The sequence below is a fragment of the Heteronotia binoei genome, chromosome 1 (assembly GCF_032191835.1).
Source record: "Heteronotia binoei isolate CCM8104 ecotype False Entrance Well chromosome 1, APGP_CSIRO_Hbin_v1, whole genome shotgun sequence".
Taxonomy (NCBI): domain Eukaryota; kingdom Metazoa; phylum Chordata; class Lepidosauria; order Squamata; family Gekkonidae; genus Heteronotia; species Heteronotia binoei.
The window spans coordinates 281,039,642-281,058,977 of record NC_083223.1 but is presented as its reverse complement, the minus strand read 5'-3'; the positions used below and the strand labels follow the sequence as shown (position 1 = coordinate 281,058,977).

General features: G+C 50.2%; 1 protein-coding gene across 1 annotated transcript in view; it reads right to left on the bottom strand.

Annotated features, from left to right (window-relative positions):
• TMOD4 (tropomodulin 4) overlaps nt 1-18,037 on the bottom strand; it is a 42,809-nt gene extending 24,772 nt beyond the window's left edge. The window contains exons 1-4 of the mRNA XM_060256342.1: nt 17,858-18,037; nt 16,700-16,856; nt 7,272-7,394; nt 596-685 (exon numbers count right to left, since the gene is read on the bottom strand). Coding sequence (XP_060112325.1) covers nt 596-685; nt 7,272-7,394; nt 16,700-16,856; nt 17,858-17,983 — 496 coding nt within the window. The 5' untranslated portion in view covers nt 17,984-18,037. The remainder of the gene's footprint in view (nt 1-595; nt 686-7,271; nt 7,395-16,699; nt 16,857-17,857) is intronic.
• Nucleotides 18,038-19,336: the final 1,299 nt, after the last annotated feature.

The following is a 19,336-nucleotide window of genomic DNA, read 5'->3' as shown; positions in this document are numbered from 1 at the left end:
GGGAGGTGTTTGTGAGTTTCCTGCATTGTGCAGGCGGTTGGACTAGATGACCCTGGAGGTCCCTTCCAACTCTAGGATTCTATGACTGTTAAGAGCGGTTCCTCAGTGGAACAGGCTTCCTCGGGAGGTAGTGGGCTCTCCTTCCTTGGAGGTTTTTAAGCAGAGGCTTGATGGCCATCTGACAGCCATGGAGATCCTGTGAACTTAGGGGGAGGTATTTGTGAATTTCCTGCATTGTGCAGGGGCTGGACTGTATGACCTTGGAGGTCCCTTCCAACTCTATGATTCTGTGGTGGGCTCTCCTTCCTTGGAGGTTTTTCAACAGGGGCTAGATGTCCATCTGATAGCCGTGCTGATCCTGTGAACTTAGGGGGAGGTATTTGTGAATTTCCTGCATTGTGCAGGGGGTTGGACTAGATGACCCTTCCGGCTGCATGATTCCATGATTCTGTGAACCACTGGGCAGGCAAGTGCTTTCAGTCTTCGGTCCTTTCTCCCCACCCCACGTACAGAACGGAGAGCTGCGGGCCTCTGTGACCCCCCCACCCCCACCCCACCCCCACCATCACAGCCACTCAAACGGGGGCTCACTCACTGTTGATTCCTTCCGTGTTGGTGATGTTGCCGCTGCAGATGGCGTCGTAGTACTGTTTGTTGCTCATCAGGGTGTACATGCCGAGGATGGCTACAAGAAAGCACACGAGGAAGCCGCGACGCATCAGACTCGTGGTGCATGAAAGTCAGTCTTGTCTACCCAGACCCAGACCAGCAGCCGCTCTCCAGGGTCTCAGGCAGAGAAGGACCTTTCACATCGCCTCCTATCTCAGGTGTGTCAATCTCATTTGGTGCCTCTACCTCAAAAAACAACCCCCCAGAGCCCCAGGTATCCACGAATCAATTTTCCATGATACCCTACATTGGGCAGGTGGGGGGGGGGAACCTCACCGGCGCGATGACATCACCCGGAAGTGACATCATCACACTGGCAACGTCGCTCACCAGCCGCTCTAGGTGTTTCCGGGAAAACTCTTGTGGTTTTCCCCGAACGCTCTAGCGATTTGGAAGGGGGAAAACTCTATGGTATCTACTGTATGGTATCTACTGTACCATAGAGTTTCCCCTCCCAAATCGCTAGAGCGGGCGGGAAAACCAGAGCGGCCGGTGAGAGAAGTTGCCGGCGCGATGACATCATTTCGCGATGACATCGTCACGCTGGGTGTGCATTGCACACACAAAAAAAAGTCCCCTGCTGGAGGCAGCAGGGGGGACTTGGGAACCCTATGGGGGTTGGAGCGAGGCTGCGCTGCCTCTTCAGTGGAGAACCAGTTTGGTGAAGTGGTTAAGTGTGCGGACTCTTATCTGGGAGAACCGGGTTTGATTCCCCACTCCTCCACTTGCAACTGCTGGAATGGCCTTGGGTCAGCCAGAGCTCTGGCAGAGGTTGTCCTTGAAAGGGCAGCTGCTGGGAGAGCCCTCTCCAGCCCCACCCACCTCACAGGGTGTCTGTTGTGGGGGAGGAAGGGAAAGGAGATTGTGAGCCGCTCTGAGACTCTTCGGAGTGGAGGGCGGGATATAAATCCAATATCTTCATCTACCTCACAGGGTGTCTGTTGTGGGGGAGGAAGGGAAAGGAGATTGTGAGCCGCTCTGAGACTCTTTGGAGTGGAGGGCGGGATATAAATCCAATATCTTCATCTACCTCACAGGGTGTCTGTTGTGGGGGAGGAAGGGGAAGGAGATTGTGAGCCACTCTGAGACTCTTCGGAGGGGAGGGTGGGATATAAATCCAATATCTTCATTTACCTCACAGGGTGTCTGTTGTGAGGGAGGAAGGGAAAGGAGATTGTGAGCTGCTCTGAGACTCTTCGGAGTGGAGGGCAGGATATAAATCCAATATCTTCATCTACCTCACAGGGTGTCTGTTGTGAGGGAGGAAGGGAAAGGAGATTGTGAGCCGCTCTGAGACTCTTCGGAGTGGAGGGCGGGATATAAATCCAATATCTTCATCTACCTCACAGGGTTCTGTTGTGGGGGAGGAAGGGAAAGGAGATTGTGAGTCGCTCTGAGACTCTTTGGAGTGGAGGGCGGGATATAAATCCAATATCTTCATCGTCCTCACAGGGTGTCTGTTGTGGGGGAGGAAGGGAAAGGAGATTGTGAGCCGCTCTGAGACTCTTCGGAGTGGAGGGCGGGATATAAATCCAATATCATCTTCTTCTTCTTCTCTTCCCTCCGCCCATGTCTCGGGTGGGCGAAAGGGGCCCAGGGCTGTCCTGCCTCACTCCAAGGCGGTCTCCCCTGCAAGAGAAGGCAGCTTGGAGCAAGGCCACTTGCCTCTGAACCCGGCTAGGAAGCCGGGCTCGGAGGAGAGCACACCCTGGCACGCTGTCCGTCCGCTCTCAGCTTCCCAGCCTTGCTCGGAGGTCTATTTCTCCCCGTTTCTAAGGCTGTTTCTGCTGCAGGCTTCCTTTGGCCAAGTCCAGCTCTGATTCCCAGAGCTCAGCAGCAAGGAGAGAAGGAGGATTGGCCAAGAGGGCCAGGCATCAGCTAAAATCAGAAACACCTGCTGGAGAACCATTCTGTCAATAAAAATAGGTGGGGCATTGGAGGGGTGGGGTCATCGAGGGAACTGGGGTGTAACTTGCCTTTGCTCATTTATCTCTAGAACAAGGACAGCCCCACCTCCTGGAAATTAAATACTTCAAGGCTTCTAAAAACAAGGGAAAGGCTTCCCTGTTGCTTCTCTGCATGATTTACTGTTCTGACCTGGCCTTCTTCCAGTCAGCTTCCACAAGTGGCGAGTAACTCTACCCTCTCATGGGGGTGGGAGGGGGAGGGAAAGGAGACTGTGAGCTGCTCTGAGACGCTTTTGGTTATTGAGGGGCAGGGGATAAATCCAATCTCTTCTTCTTTTTAAGCTGTTTTATGCTAGGCTTTTAATAATAAGATTTTATATATTTAAAACATTTTTATGTCAGTTTTCAGTCCCGTCAGGGTCCCCAAGTCAACAAATGCAATTTTTTTTAACAATTAAAACTTCATTTAGAATTAATACCAGGGGTCTGACTGTTACCATATTGTGCTTTGATTTATTAGTTTTCATAGCATAAACCACCTTGAACAGGTACACTGGAAAGGCAGCACAGACATTTTCCAGATAAATTGGTTAATAAACCCATTCTAGATTATACTGAGATGCTTCACAATTTCCTGGTCTCAGAGGAGCCTGCTACTAGTGTCTCTGCATGAGTCCTAGGGTTGCCTCCTTGCAAGCAGGAGGTACACCCAGTACAGGGATTCAACACACAGGGAACCACTCTTTCTAGAAGAAGAAGAAGACCGCAGATTTATGCCCTGCCCTTCTCTCTGAATGAATGACTCAGAGTGGCTTACAATCTCCTTCATCTCCTTCCCCCACAACAGACACCCTACGAGGTGTGTGGGGCTGAGAGAACTCTGACAGAAGCTTCCTGAAACTTTCAAGGACAACTCCTACAAGAGCCGTGGTTGACGCAAGGCCATTCCAGCAGCTGCAAGTGGAGGAGTGGGGAATCAAACCCGGTTCTCCCGGATAAGAGTCCGTGCAATTAACTACTACACCATAAGAACATAAGAACATAAGAGAAGCCATGTTAGATCAGGCCAATGGCCCATCCAGTCCAACATTCTGTGTCACACAGCGGCCAAATATATATATACACACACACACACACACTGTGGCTAATAGCCACTGATGGACCTCTGCTCCATATTTTTAACTAACCCCTTCTTGAAGGTGGCTATGCTTGTGGACGCCACCACCTCCTGTGGCAGTGAATTCCACATGTTAATCACCCTTTGGGTGAAAAAGTACTTCCTTTTATCCGTTTTAACCTGTCTGCTCAGCAATTTCATCGAATGCCCACGAGTTCTTGTATTGTGAGAAAGGGAAAAAAGTACTTCTTTCTCTACTTTCTCCATCCCATGCATTATCTTGTAAACTTCTATCATGTCACCCCTCAGTCGACGTTTCTCCAAGCTAAAGAGCCCTAAGCGTTTCAACCTTTCTTCATAGGGAAGGTGTTCCAGCCCTTTAATCATTTTAGTTGCCCTTTTCTGAACTTTCTCCAATGCTATAATATCCTTTTTGAGGTGCGGCGACCAGAACTGCACACAGTACTCCAAATGAGACCGCACCATCGATTTATACAGAGGCATTATGATACTGGCTGATTTGTTTTCAATTCCCTTCCTAATAATTCCCAGCATGGCGTTGGCCTTTTTTATTGCAAACGCACACTGTCTTGACATTTTCAGTGAATTATCTACCATGACCCCAAGATCTCTCTCTTGGTCTGTCTCTGCCAGTTCACACCCCATCAACTTGTATTTGTAGCTGGGATTCTTGGCCCCAATGTGCATTACTTTGCACTTGGCCACATTGAACCGCATCTGCCACGTTGACGCCCACTCACCCAGCCTTAACAGATCCCTTTGGAGTTCCTCACAATCCTCTCTGGTTCTCACCACCCTGAACAATTTAGTGTCATCCGCAAATTTGGCCACTTCACTGCTCACTCCCAACTCTAAATCATTTATGAACAAGTTAAAGAGGATGGGACCCAGTACCGAGCCCTGCGGCACCCCACTGCTTACCGTCCTCCACTGCGAAGACTGCCCATTTATACTCACTCTCTGCTTCCTATTACTCAGCCAGTTTTTGATCCACAAGAGGACCTGTCCTTTTACTCCATGACTCTCAAGCTTTCTAAGGAGCCTTTGATGAGGAACTTTATCAAAAGCTTTCTGGAAGTCAAGGTAAACAACATCTATCGGGTCTCCTTTGTCCACATGTTTGTTCACCCCCTCAAAGAAATGTAACAGGTTAGTGAGGCAAGATCTTCCCTTGCAGAACCCATGCTGAGTCTTCCTCAATAACCCGTGTTCATCAATGTGCCTACTCATTCTGTCCTTGATAATGGTTTCTACCAACTTTCCCGGTATTGAAGTCAGACTGACTGGCCTGTAATTTCCCGGATCTCCTCTGGAACCCTTTTTAAAGATGGTGGTGACATTTGCTACCTTCCAGTCCTCAGGAACGGAGGCAGATTTCAATGAAAGATTACAGATTTTTGTTAGAAGATCCACAAGTTCAACTTGAGAAGACGACTGCAGATTTATACCCAGCCCTTCTCTCTCCGAATCAGAGACTCAGAGCGGCTCACAGTCTCCTATATCTTCTCCCCCCACAACAGGCACCCTGTGAGGTGGGTGGGACTGAGAGGGCTCTCACAGCAACTGCTCTTTCAAGGACAACCTCTGCCAGAGCTATGGCTGACCCAAGTCCATTCCAGCAGCTGCAAGTGGAAGAGTGGGGAATCAAACCCGGTTCTCCCAGATAAGAGAGCTCTGGCTGACCCAAGGCCATTCCAGCAGCTGCAAGTGGAGGAGTGGGGAATCAAATCCGGTTCTCCCAGATAAGAGTCCGCGCCATTAACCACTACACCAAACTGGCTCTCACCAGTTTTACACACACTTTACGCCACTGCCGTAAATTCAGTCATGACAGCAACTGAGACGGAACGGGCCATGGGATCTGGGAATCCGTGTCTTAAAACCTCGTGGCAGATTCTTGTGCTGGAGAGAGGGTGAACAGCACTCCGCCGTCAACCAGTCCTGTTCTTCCATTACTCTTTCAAAGGCCGCTTCCCATCAGAAGGAGAACACGGCCTGTGCGTGGATGGGAGTCCTCGGCCCAAGCCAATATTTTGAAAAGGCAATGTGAGTTGTGCTTAGAAGAAAGACACTCTGCACGTGCCCAGAGGCATGCAGCCTAATGGTGCTAGTCATAACAGCAGGATGCGATTACCCCTGGTAGTGGAAGGGATCAGCACATACAACCAGCCCCGGGGAGGGGTGGTGGTTGGTGGTGCTGGGAAAGGACCATCAGCTTGCAGGAGCTTATGGTGACTGCTTAAGCCAAGAGAGAAACAGGTGGTTTGCGGCCTCCTTTGGAATACTGTGTACAATTCTGGTCTCCGCACCTCAAAGAAGATATTCTAGCATTAGGTAAAGTGCAGAAAAAGGGCAACTAGAACGGTACAAGGGTTGGAACACTTTCCCTATGAAGAAAGGTTAAGACGCTTGGGGCTCTTTAGCTTGGAGAAACGTCGACTGCGGGGTGACAGGAGAGAGGTTGACAAGATCATGCATGGGATGAAGAAGGTAGAGAAAGAAGTACTTTTCTCTCTTTCTCACAATACAAGAACTCGTGGGCATTCGATGAAATTGCTAAGCAGTTGGGTCAGAACAGATAAAAGGAAGTCCTTCACCCAAAGGGTGAATAACACGTGGAATTCACTGCCACAGGAGGTGGTGGCAGCTACAAGCACAGACGGCTTCAAGAGGGGATTGGATCAACAATAAGGAGCAGAGGTCCATCCGTGGATATTGGCACATAGGGTATTGTTGGAACTCTCTGGGGCAGTGATGCTCTGTATTCTTGGTGCTTGGGGGGCACAGTGGGAGGGCTTCTAGTGTCCTGACCCCACTGATGGACCTCGTGATGGCACCTGTTTTTTTGGCCACTCTGTGACACAGAGTGTTGGACTGGATGGGCCATTGGCCTGATCCAGCATGGCTTCTCTTATGTTCTCCTGATGGCCCCTGGGTTTTTTGGCCACTGTGTGACACAGAGTGTTGGACTGGATGGGCCATGGGCCTGATCCAACATGGCTGCTCTTACATTCTCTTGACGGCCCTTGGGTTTTGGCCACTGTGTGACACAGAGGGTTGGACTGGATGGGCCATGGGCCTGATCCAACATGACTTTTCTTACATTCTCTTGATGGCCCTTGGGTTTTGGCCACTGTGTGACACAGAGTGTTGGACTGGATGGGCCATGGGCCTGATCCAACATGACTTCTCTTACGTTCTCCTGATGGCCCCTGGGTTTTGGCCCCTGTGTGACACAGAGTGTTGGACTGGATGGGCCATTGGCCTGATGCAACATGGCTTCTCTTATGTTCTTATGTGACACAGAGTGTCGGACTGGATGGGCCTTTAGCCTGATCCAACATGTGTTCTCATGTGCTCTGAGAGTTTTCCCACTCTTTTTTATCTGGTATATCCAGGGGCCACGACTGCATCTCGAGCAGTGAATTCCACAGGTTTTATGAGCAAAGCACTTTCTGTTGTCTGTCCTGAATCCAGGACTAAGAGGGGGTCTGGTGCCCCTCCCTGCTGTCTTCCACAATACCCCCCCTTCGCCCCTCCCCTTGGCCTTTCCTTACCTGCAATGTCGCACATCTCTGCATCGGTGGCATTAGCCAAGGCCTCTTCCAGCTCAGGCTCCAGCGTGATCTGTTCTTCTTTGGGGATCTCTCGCTTGGGATTCTTTGGAATGAAGGGTTTCCCTGCAGCCGGGGCACACGAGGACAAAAATTAGCATCAGACCAGCAAAGGAGACCAGATTCCAAAAAGTGGTCATGTGTTAGTCTTCTCACAGTGTCGCCAACGTCCAGGCATGGAGCAGGGAACAAGGTATACACCTCTGCGAAAAACCAGCCTCCCAAAAAATGTAACAAATGCTACAAATGGTTATAAATAGAGCAACCAAACATATAAAGTGAAATTAATCATGAAATAGGCAAAGACCACGTTCACACTCAAGTCCCTTCATAAGCAAATTAACGCCAAGAAGATGAGAAGAGTAGTCCCAAGTCGTGGCAAGTAGGGTCTTCTAGGGAGTCCAACGCTCCAGGACGTCTTCACAAATTTTAAAGATGGAATAATCCAGTGCAGCAGGGCCCAAGAAACGCAACAGGGCCGTACTTGATCCCGTTTCACTAACAAGCTTCTATGAGTGTTAAGTAAACTTTCTCAGGTTCCAGCTGCGCCGCTTTTCTCCGCTTCAGCTTCTCTGCTGCGCTTCCTGTTCTCTGCATGCACAGAGGAAGGGGTTTGCTTCCGGACAGGGAAAGATAACAGGAAGCGCTGCAGAGAAGCTGAAGCGGAGAAAAGCGGTGCAGCTGGAGCCTGAGAAAGTTTACTTAACACTCGTAGAAGGTTGTTAGTGAAGCGGGGGATCAAGTACGCCCCTGTTGCGTTTCTTGGGCCCTGCCCAAGATTAATTTCACTTTACCCATTTGGTTCCTGTATTTATAAACATTTGTATCCTTTGTTATATATATATATATATATATTTTTAGGCTGGTTTTTCGCAGAGGTGTATACCTTGTTCGCTGATCCATTTTTCTGTGAGTCTGTTGGTTGCCTAACTTCCAGGCATGGCCTGGAGATCTCCCAGAATGACATCAGACTCTAGTGATTAGTTCCCCTGGAGAAAATGGCTGAAGGGTAGAGTGCATGACATTATATCATACTGAGGTCCCTCCCAGCCCCAAACTTTGCCCTCCCCAGGGACCACTCTCAAATCTCCAGGAATTTCCGAGCCTGAAGTTGGCAACCCTTTTTCTGAGTCCCAGATTTTTCAATAATTGGAGACTCTTGCTTCTAAAGTTGGGGAAGAACTCTATGGTACCATAGAGTCCCCCCCCCAAAAAAAATTGCTGGAGCGTCCCCACATGAAACCATAGAGTTTTCCACACATTCCTAGAGCATCCCCCACGCAATGTGGCCAGCACAATATGTCCCTTCCGGGTGACGACATTGCGCCGCGTGTATTGCGTACGCTTTGTGCACATGAAAAAAAAGTCCTACGCCGTCAGCCACAGGGGACTTGGCAACCCTATTGTAAAGTAAAATTAGAGGCAGACCAAATGCTTACATCCCCATAAAGTTTAATTTTAGGGTGTGTAAAATTTTGCCCATCCTCACAGAAGGTCACGCCGCCCTTGGTTCAGTATGAGCCACTGTTCTGGGTGTTAACAGGCAAGCTCAGGCTCGTGACTCATCCAGAGACGCAACAGGTAGCCCCCACTGCAGACAGATAATTCTGCTGAGTCACTGCGCTGGCAATGAGTGGGCAAACCAGTCCCCCAGGCACAGCTGTTCGGTCCACTCAAGCAAGGGTCGAGTGGAAGGACGGAACACCAGTTCAGATACTCATGCAGGGAAGCGCTAGGCTGCCTCCTCCGAGGATGGCTAACTTGGTCTGAAATGAGCCTTGCTTGTTTTCCAGGGCGGTTTTCTCTTAACATACTGGTTCTCCAGCTTGGGAATTAATACTCACCCTCGTCAGGCTAGGGTTGCCAAGTCCAATTCAAGAAATATCTGGGGACTTTGGGGGTGGAGCCAGGAGCAAGGCTGTGACAAGCATAATTGAAATCCAAAGGGAGTTCTGGCCCTCACATTTAAAGGGACCGCACACCTTTTAAATGCCTTCTCTCAATTGGAAATAATGAAGGATAAGGGCACCTTCTTTGGGGGCTCATAGAATTGGACCCCCTGCTCCAATCTTTTTGAAACTTGGGGGGTGTTTTGAGGAGAGGCACTGAATGCTATACTGAGCATTTGATGCCTCTACCACAAAAAACAGCCCCCCCAGAGCCCCAGATACCCGTGGATCAGTTCTCCTATGGGAATTAGTCTCCATGGGGAATAATGGAGAGTCCAGCAGACATTTCCCACCCCCCCACCCCCGCTTTCTGATGAGCCTGATGCAAGGGGAGGGCCTCCAAACCAGGGGATCCCCTGCCCCCACCTGGGGATTGGCAACCCCACCTCAGGCCTCGAAACTTGCTTCAAACTTGGACGCTGACATTTTTTGGAATTCTGTCAGGCCACCTTCTGAGTGCCCTCAAAACGGCCTTCAGGCAGGTGGCTGATTCGGAGAGCGCGGTCACAGAGAGGAAGCGGCAGACGTCCCGACCTTTTGGGACCGTGCAGTCTCTGCCCGGCCTCCCGGTTCCTCATTGAAGTCAGAAAGGGAAGGCCAGGCTGCGCTTTGCGATGCAGTTGTCCCTGGCTTTTGCCTTCATTCCGGCACAGGGAGCAACGAATGAGTGTGGGAACCGAGCCGGCAAAGAAGGGGAAAGGGCAGCCCGGAGGAGGAGGAGTGCCCCACCTCGGCTTCGGCCTGCCGAAAGCACCTGCTCCTTCTTATCAAATCAAATCTGCTCAGGATGTTCTGCCCAAGCTTCTCAGCCCAAGTCTGACCGCCGCTCTGCAAGAATCCAGAGCGACAGAACTTCCTGGGCCCCGCCAGAGTGCGAAATATCCAGGAAGGAGAGTCCCAAATTCTCTTGGGTTGCCAACCTACAGGTGGGGTCTGGAGATCTCCTAGGGTTGACACTCCCCAGGCGGGAGAAAGAAACACACAGTGGGGAGAATCGCGGAGAGATAGAACGCAATTCGGAAAACCGTGATGAAATTGACGAAGCAGTAATTCGTTTGGACAAAGCAGGAGTCAAGTGGCACCCTTTAACAACCCGTTTTTATTTGGAACGTAAGCACACGAAAGCTGAGGTTCTAAATAAAAATGGGTTGGTCTCGAAGGCGCAAGTTGACTCCTGGTTTGCTCAGATCCTTCAGACCAACACGTCTGTCCGCTTGAATAACTCATTTAGAAGGTCTTATGTTCTTTTAAATATGGAGCAGAGGTTCATCAGTGGCTATTAGCCACAGTGTATGTGTGTGTGTGTGTATACACACATATATTGGCCACTGTGTGACAGAGTGTTCGACTGGAGGGGCCATTGGCCTGATCCAACATGGCTCCTCTTATGTTCTTATGTGACACAGAGTGTTGGACTGGAGGGGCCACTGGCCTGATCCAACATGGCTTCTCTTATGTTCTTCTGTGACACAGAGTGTTGGACTGGAGGGGCCACTGGCCTGATCCAACATGGCTTCTCTTATGTGACACAGAGTGTTGGACCGGATGGGCCATTGGCCTGATCCAACAGGGCTTCTCTTATGTTCTTATGTGACACAGAGTGTTGGACTGGATGGGCCATTGGCCTGATCCAACATGGCTTCACTTCTGTTCTTATGTGACACAAGAGTGTTGGACTGGAGGAAGAAGGAGGAGGAGGAAGAGGAAGAAGAAGAGGAGGAGGAAGAGGGAGGAGGAGGAAGATGGAGAAGGAGGAGGAGGAGGAGGTGAAGGAAGGAGAAGAAGAAGAAGTTGGATTTATATCCTGCCCTGTACTCAGAATCTCAGAGTCTAAGAGCGGCTCACAATCTCCTTTATCGTCTTCCCCCCACCCCCACAACAGACACCCTGTGAGGTGGGCGAGGCTGAGAGAGCTCTGACAGAAGCTGCTCTTTCAAGGACAACCTCTGCAAGAGTTCTGGCTGACCCGAGGCCATTCCAGCAGGTGCAAGTGGAGGAGTGGGGAATCAAACCCGGTTCTCCCAGATAAGAGAGCTCTGGCTGACCCAAGGCCATTGCAGCCAGTGCAAGTGGAGGAGTGGGGAATCAAACCCGGTTCTCCCAGATAAGAGAGCTCTGGCTGACTCAAGGCCATTCCAGCAGGTGCAAGTAGAGGAGTGGGGAATCAAACCCGGTTCTCCCAGATAAGAGAGCTCTGGCTGACCCAAGGCCATTCCAACAGCTGAAAGCGGAGGAGTGGGGAATCAAACCCGGTTCTTCCAGATAAGAGAGCTCTGGCTGACCCAAGGCCATTCCAGCAGCTGCAAGTGGAGGAGTGGGGGAATCAAACCCGGTGCTCCCAGATAAGAGTCCGCGCACTTCACCACTGCACCAAACTGGCTCTTTGCCAAACCTGAGTGGAGCAGCTATAGAGCAAACAGTGCTCCTGGCAAGAGCCCGGCTCCTGGGGCAACAGAAAGAGCACCTAGAATCATAGAGTCGGAAGGGACCTCTAAGGTCATCTAGTCCAATCCCCTGCGCAATGCAAGAAACTCACAAACGCCTCCCCCCAAATTCACAGGATCCTCATCATGGCAAAACTCTGGCTCCTGGGGCAGCGATCAGAGCGCCTTGCAAGCCCCCAGCTCCTGGGGCAACCAACAGACGGTTCCTCCAGCAGCAAGACGGATATCTGGCCAGTTTGCCAGCGGCCGTACCAGGAAGAACACTCTAATCCCCCTTTAGCCGGTGGCAGTGCCAAACAGTGAAAGGCATTTGCTTTGAGGAAGAGGACCGCGATGAAGGAGACCAGCTGCTTAAATGCATCGCCTGCTTTCCTGACTCAGGTAACTGGAACCAGGATGAGCCCCGGAAGGTCAAAGGGGCGGAGCTCCGGGGGGTCCTGATCTCAGCACATCTTTGTAGTCAAGAGGAACGGGCTGGTTGTTCGGGGAACGGCAGGAACCAAACGGCCATTCCAAGAGCTCTCCCAAGCCCTTTCAAGGGGGCGCGGGGAGTCCTTTCGCGGGCCCGGACATCTGAGCCTCCTCTCTTGGCTGTTTCGAATTCTCGTCGAGCTCCAGGCAGAGCTAAATATAATCCCTGCCCTCAATCCCACCCCAGTCCCGGGCCTGCAAGCACGCTGGGGGTCTGGCAGCGTCCCGGAAGAGCTCTCTCGCCTGCCGCCACCCCAGAGCACAACTGGTCCAAAGAACCTCCTGGCATTGGACGGGACCCGGCACACGCTTTCAGCATCTCCCGGGGCCTTCCAGCTTTGCAAATCTGGTGGCCTTAACAACTGCAAGAATTCTGTTCACTTAAAGATGCTACTGATGATACTTTTGGATGAAGTTGCACATCCTACCCATGTTGCAAGCTCAGTTCTTCCAACCCAGAAATCCAAAGCACAGCTATAAGATGGGGGAGACTTCAGACAATTGAAGACTGTAGCCATGCCCTTCCATCTAGTTTTTTCTCTGGTTGAACATATCCATTTCCCTTAACCTTTAACAGGGATAAATGTAAAGTTCTGCATTTAGGTAGGAAAAATCCAATGCATGGTTATAAGATGGGGGAGACATGTCTTAGCAGAAGTCTGTGCGAAAAGGATCTAGGGAGCTTAGTGGATCATACGCTGAACATGAGTCAACAGTGTGATGCGGTGGCTAAAAAGGCAAATGCGATTTTGGGCTGTATCAACAGAAGTCTAGTTCCCAGATCACGTGAAGTAATAGTATCGCTTTCTTCTGCTCTGGTAAGACCTCATCAGGAATATATAGAATAAATGTCAGATGTTTGAGAGCTGCAGGACGGAAGGAAGGAAAATTTGGGCTGTATCAACAAAAACTTAGTGTCCAGATCACGTGATGTGATGGTATCGCTTTTCTCTGCTCTGGTAAGACCTCACCTGGAGTCTTGTGTTCAGTTTTGGGCACCACATTTTAAGAAGGATCTAGACAAGCAGGAACGGGTCAAAGAAGGAGGGTGATGAAGATGGTGAGGGGTCTGATGAGGAAAGTTTGAAGTAGCTGGGGATGTTTAGCCTGGAGAGGAGGCGGCTGAGAGGTGATAGGATCACCATCTTCAAGTAATTGAAGGGCTGTCCTATAGAGGATGGTGTGGAATTGTTTTCTGTGGCCCCAGAAGGTAGGACCAAAATCAATGGGGTGAAATTAAATCAGAAGAGATTCCAGTTCAACATTAGGAAGAACTTCCTGACCGTTAGAGCGATTCCTCAGTGGAACAGGCTTCCTCGGGAGGTGGTGGGCTCTCCTTCCTTGGAGGTTTTTCAACAGAGGCTAGATGGCCATCTGACAGCAATGAAGAGCCTGTGAATTTAGGGGGAGGTGTTTGTGAGTTTCCTGCCTTGTGCCGGGGGTTGGATTAGATGACCCTGGAGGTCCACTCCAACTCTAGGATTCTATGACTGTTAAGAGCGGTTCCTCGGTGGAACAGGCTTCCTCGGGAGGTGGTGGGCTCGCCTTCCTTGGAGGTTTCTAAACAGAGGCTAGATGGCCATCTGACAGCAATGAAGATCCTCTGAATTTAGGGGGAGGTACTTGTGCGTTTCCTGCCTTGTGCAGGGGGTTGGACTAGATGACCCTGGAGGTCCCTTCCAACTCTAGGATTCTATGACTGTTAAGAGCGGTTCCTCAGTGGAACAGGCTTCCTTGGGAGGTTGGTGGGCTATATATGTGTGTGTATATATATATATATATATATATATATATATATATATATATATATATATATGTGTGTGTGTGTGTGTGTGTGTGTGTGTGTGTGTGTGTGTGTGTGTGTGTATATATATGTATGTATGTATGTATATGTACACACAGACATACATTGGCCACTGTGTGACACAGAGTGCTGGACTGGATGGGCCACTGGCCTGATCCAACATGGCTTCTCTTATGTTCTTATGTGTAACACAGAGTGTTGTATTGGATGGGCCATTGGCCTGATCCAACATGGCTTCTCTTATTCTTATGAGACACAGAGTGTTGGACTGGATGGGCCACTGGCCAGATCCAACATGGCTTCTCTTATGTTCCTATGAGACACAGAGTGTTGGACTGGATGGGCCACTGGCCAGATCCAACATGGCTTCTCTTATGTTCCTATGTGACACAGAGTGTTGGATTGGATGGGCCATTGGCCTGATCCAACATGGCTTCTCTTATGTTCTTATGTGTGACACAGAGTGTTGGACTGGATGGGCCATGGGCCTGATCCAATATGGCTTCTCTTATGTTCTTATGTGACACAGAGTGTTGGACTGGATGGGCCATTGGCCTGATCCAACATGGCTTCTCTTATGTTCCTATGAGACACAGAGTGTTGGACTGGATGGGCCATTGGCCTGATCCAACATGGCTTCTCTTATGTTCTTATGTGTGACACAGAGTGTTGGACTGGATGGGCCATTGGCCTGATCCAATATGGCTTCTCTTATGTTCCTATGTGACACAGAATGTTGGACTGGATGGGCCATTGGCCTGATCCAACAGGGCTTCTCTTATGTTCTTAGGATAGGCGCGCATTCTTTGGGGGCTCATAAAATTGGACCCCCTGTTCCAATCTTTTTGAAACTTGGATGGTATTTTGAGGAGGAGCACGGGATAATATGCTAAAATACCTGTGCCTCTATATAAAAAAAAAACCCTCTGGAGCCCCAGAAACCAACAGCTCAATTTTCCATTCTACCCTATTGGAATTGGTCTCCATAGGGAATAATGGAGTGCCCATCAGACCTTTTCCTTCCCCTCCCCCCTTTCTGATGACCCTGATGGGGGGAGGGGCCTCCAAACCAGGGACCCCCCTACCCCCAACTCGGGATTGGCTACCCTGAGATGAGTTATGCAAATGAGAAGTGCTAATGAGCTCTGGCATCTCTTTTTCTATGACACCTCTTAGTATTTAAAGGGGAGGAAGGCATGTTTTAAAAGGACGCGCTCTTTCCTCCCTTAGAATTCTAACAGTCAAATGAGGAACCTATTTTAATAGTGAACCTGAATAGAGACCGATGCCAGATTAAAGCCAAGTCAAACTCTCGGGACCCCCGTCATAGGTACCATAGAGCTTTGTCCTCCCAAATTGCTAGAGCGTCCGGGGAAACCATCGAGTTTCCCCGGAACCGCCTAGAGCGGCCGTACACAAGGTCACCGGCGCGATGACCTCACTTTCTGGGTGATATCCTCACGCCAGTGACGTCGAGGGAGGTTCCCCCTGCCGGCCCAATGTGGGATGGCGGGTTGGGAACCTCCAGGGTGGGGGAAGCTGCACTACTCAAACGCTCCTTTGACAAAGCCGCAGGGGAGAGGCAGAGAGAGGCAAACTTGACGACAACGCCAGCAGCAGCCGCACCAGGCAAGCCGGGCAAAGAGCAGCTCAGTCGCTGGCTGCGCGTGGAGGCTGGGAGGGCTAAAATAAGAAACATGCATAATATTTTTTTTAAAAAAAAATCAGAAAGAGGGGGGAGGGGAGGGAAATGTCTGCTGGGAACTCTGTTATTCCCTAAGGAGACTTATTCCCATAGAAAATAATGGAGAATTGATCTGCTGGTATCTGGGGCTCTGGGGGGGGGGGCGTGTTTTTTGTGCTAGAGGCACCAAAATTTCAGCATAGCGTTCAATATGTCTCCCCGAAATAACCCCCAAGTTTCAAAAAGATTGGACCAGGGGGTCCAATTCTAAGAGCCCCCAAAGAGGGTGCCCCTATCCATTATTTCCTATGGAAGGAAGGCACTTCAAAAGAAGAAGATGATATTGGATTTATATCCCGCCCTCTACTCCGAAGAGTCTCAGAGTGGCTCACAATCTCCTTTACCTTCCTCCCCCACAACAAACACCCTGTGAGGTGGGTGGGGCTGGAGAGGGCTCTCCCAGCAGCTGCCCTTTCAAGGACAACTTCTGCCAGAGCTATGGCTGACCCAAGGCCATTCCAGCAGGTGCAAGTGGAGGAGTGGGGAATCCAACCTGGTTCTCCCATATAAGAGTCCACACACTTAACCACTACACCAAACTGGCAGTCCCTTTAAATGCGATGGCCAGAACTCTCTTTGGAGTTCAATTGTGCTTGTTGCACCCTTGCTCCTGGTTCCACCCCCAAAGTCTCCTGGCTCCACCCCCCAAAGTCTCCTGGTTCCACCCCCCCAAATTCTCCTGATTCCCCCCAAGTCTCCTGGCTCCACCCCCAAAGTCTCCTGGCTCCGCCCCAAAGTCTCCTGGCTCCACCCCTAATATCTCCTGGTTCCAGCCCCAAAGTCTCCTGGCTCCACCCCCAAAGTCTCCTGTCTCCACCCCAAATTCTCCTGGCTCCACCCCCCCAGTCTCCTGGCTCCACCCCAGAGTCTCCTGGCTCCACCCCTCAAAGTCCCCAGATATTTCTTGAATTGGCAACCCTTGGTCGGGAAGGGCAACAAAGCTAAGCTCCCCCCGTTACCTTTCTTCTCGCCTGTGAAGGGCACCAGGTCTTCGCGCTCCTTCACCTCCAGCGCCTGCTTCTCCAGGTGTTGCATGAGGGCATCCCGGTCCAACGGTCCTGTCGGGCTCTTCTTGGTCTGGTCTCGCTGGCGAAGCCCAGCTGGGAGCATGACGTTCTAGGGGGCGAAGCAGAGTTGGGGAGAGGTGAGACGGCCGCTCTGGATCAGGGTCCCCAAGCCTGAGGACACCTTTAGAATTTTGAGAGGGGCTGGTGAGTGCCATCCCAAAATGGCTGCCGCAGAGGTGCCGCTCAGCTGAAAATGGTTGCCACAGGAGGTGGAGCCAAGCCCATAATGGCTGCCACCGGAGGCGGAACTAAGCCCAAAACAGCTGCTACAGGACTGCCCTCAAAACACACACACCAGTTTTAAAAAAGATTGGACTAGAGGGTCTAATTCTATGAGCTCCAAAGAAGATGATCCTAATCTTAATTAGTCCAAATGGAGAGGAGGCATTTAAAAGGTGTGCGGTCCCTTTAAATGTGACCTTAAGAGTTCAGTTGTGCCTGTCACACCAGTGTCTCCTGGCTCCACCCCCAAAGTTCCCAGATATTTCCTGAGACCGGCCTGGTAACCCTTATCCTAGTTATGAATGCTGGTGTGAAAGATTTTTGCAGGGAAAATTCTGAACTACTTAACAAATATTACTTGAGGGCCAACATTCAGGGTATGAATACCCACCACCCAGGGAATGAAGGATAAATTTTTAAACAATTTTTTTTAAAATTATCACCAGAAATTGTATTCCAAGATTTTTGTTTTGGAAAATATTACTAGATTTCAGATTTCTCGGAATTCTGGTTTGGTACAACCTCTGACCCATTAGAATTTGCTTTCCCATCCAAACTTAGAACCCACTCAGTTGTTGGAAGGAAGAGACTGACCTCTCTCTGGGGTTGCCAACCTCCAGGTGGGGCCTGGAGACCTCCTGGAATCACAGATGATCTCCAAGCTGGAGCAAATTACAGCTTTGGCGTGTGGACTCTATGGCAATACACCCCACTGAAGTCCCTCCCTAAACTTCACCTTTCCCAGGTTCCCTCCCCCAAATTTCCAGGTATTTCCCAATCTGGAGTTGGCAACCCCACCCACTGCCGCCAAACCCATCCTGATCTCACTTCAGGATCCATTTCCTGCAGCTCCAAGTCCAACTGGGCCAGCTCCTCCGGTGAAAGTTCCTTTAGGATCTTGTCTTCATCAATGTCCCGATATTTCTCCAGCTCCTTCTGGTATGAGGTCGTCATGGTGGGAACAGCTTGCCTGGACTTGGGAACGCCCCGTCCGATGATACAGAAACAGGAGTCTGGAACTTGGGAGAACATGAAGAAAGAGTGGTGAGCATCACTGCACTACAAGACATCACTGATAAGCATCACTGGACTAGAAGACATCGGAATGCTTCTTAACACAATAAAAAAGGCCAACGCCATGCTGGGAATTATTAGGAAGGGAACTGAAAACAAATCGGCCAGTATCATAATGCCCCTGTATAAATCGATGGTGCGGTCTCATTTGGAGTACTGTGTGCAGTTCTGGTCGCCGCACCTCAAAAAGGATATTATAGCATTGGAGAAAGTCCAGAAAAGGGCAACTAGAATGATTAAAGGGCTGGAGCACTTTCCCTATGAAGAAAGGTTGAAACGCTTGGGGCTCTTTAGCTTGGAGAAACGTCGGCTGCGGGGTGACATGATAGAGGTTTACAAGATTATGCATGGGATGGAGAAAGTAGAGAAAGAAGTACTTTTCTTCCTTTCTCACAATAAGAGAACTCGTGGGCATTCAACGAAATTGCTGAGCGGTCGGGTTAGAACGGATAAAAGGAAATCCTTCTTCACCCAAAGGGTGATTAACATGTGGAATTCACTGCCACAGGAGGTGGTGGTGGCTACAAGCATAGCCAGCTTCAAGAGGGGATTGGATAAACATATGGAGCAGAGGTCCATCAGTGGTTATTAGCCCAGGGTGTAGATGGAACTCTCTGTCTGGGGCAGTGATGCTTTGTATTCTTGGTGCTTGGGGCGAGGCACAGTGGGAGGGCTTCTAGTGTCCTGGACCTACTGGTGGACCTCCTGATGGTGCCTGTTGTTGTTGTTTATGGCCACTGTGTGACACAGAGAGTTGGACTGGATGGGCCATTGGCCTGATCCAACATGGCTCCTCTTATGTTCTTATGTGACACAGAGTGTTGGACTGGATGGGCCATTGGCCTGATCCAACATGGCTTCTCATGTTCTTATGTGACACAGAGTGTTGGGTTGGATGGGCCATTGGCCTGATCCAATATGGCTTCTCATGTTCTTATGTGACCCAGAGTGTTGGACTGGATGGGCCATTGGCCTGATTCAACATGGCTTCTCTTATGTTCTTATGTGACACAGAGTGTTGGACTGGATGGGCCGTTGGCCTGATCCAACATGGCTTCTCTTATGTTCTTATGTGACACAGAGTGTTGGACTGGATGGGCCATTGGCCTGATCCAACATGGCTTCTATTATGTTCTTATGTGACACAGAGTGTTGGACTGGATGGGCCATTGGCCTGATCCAACATGGCTTCTATTATGTTGTTATGTGACACAGAGTGTTGGACTGGATGGG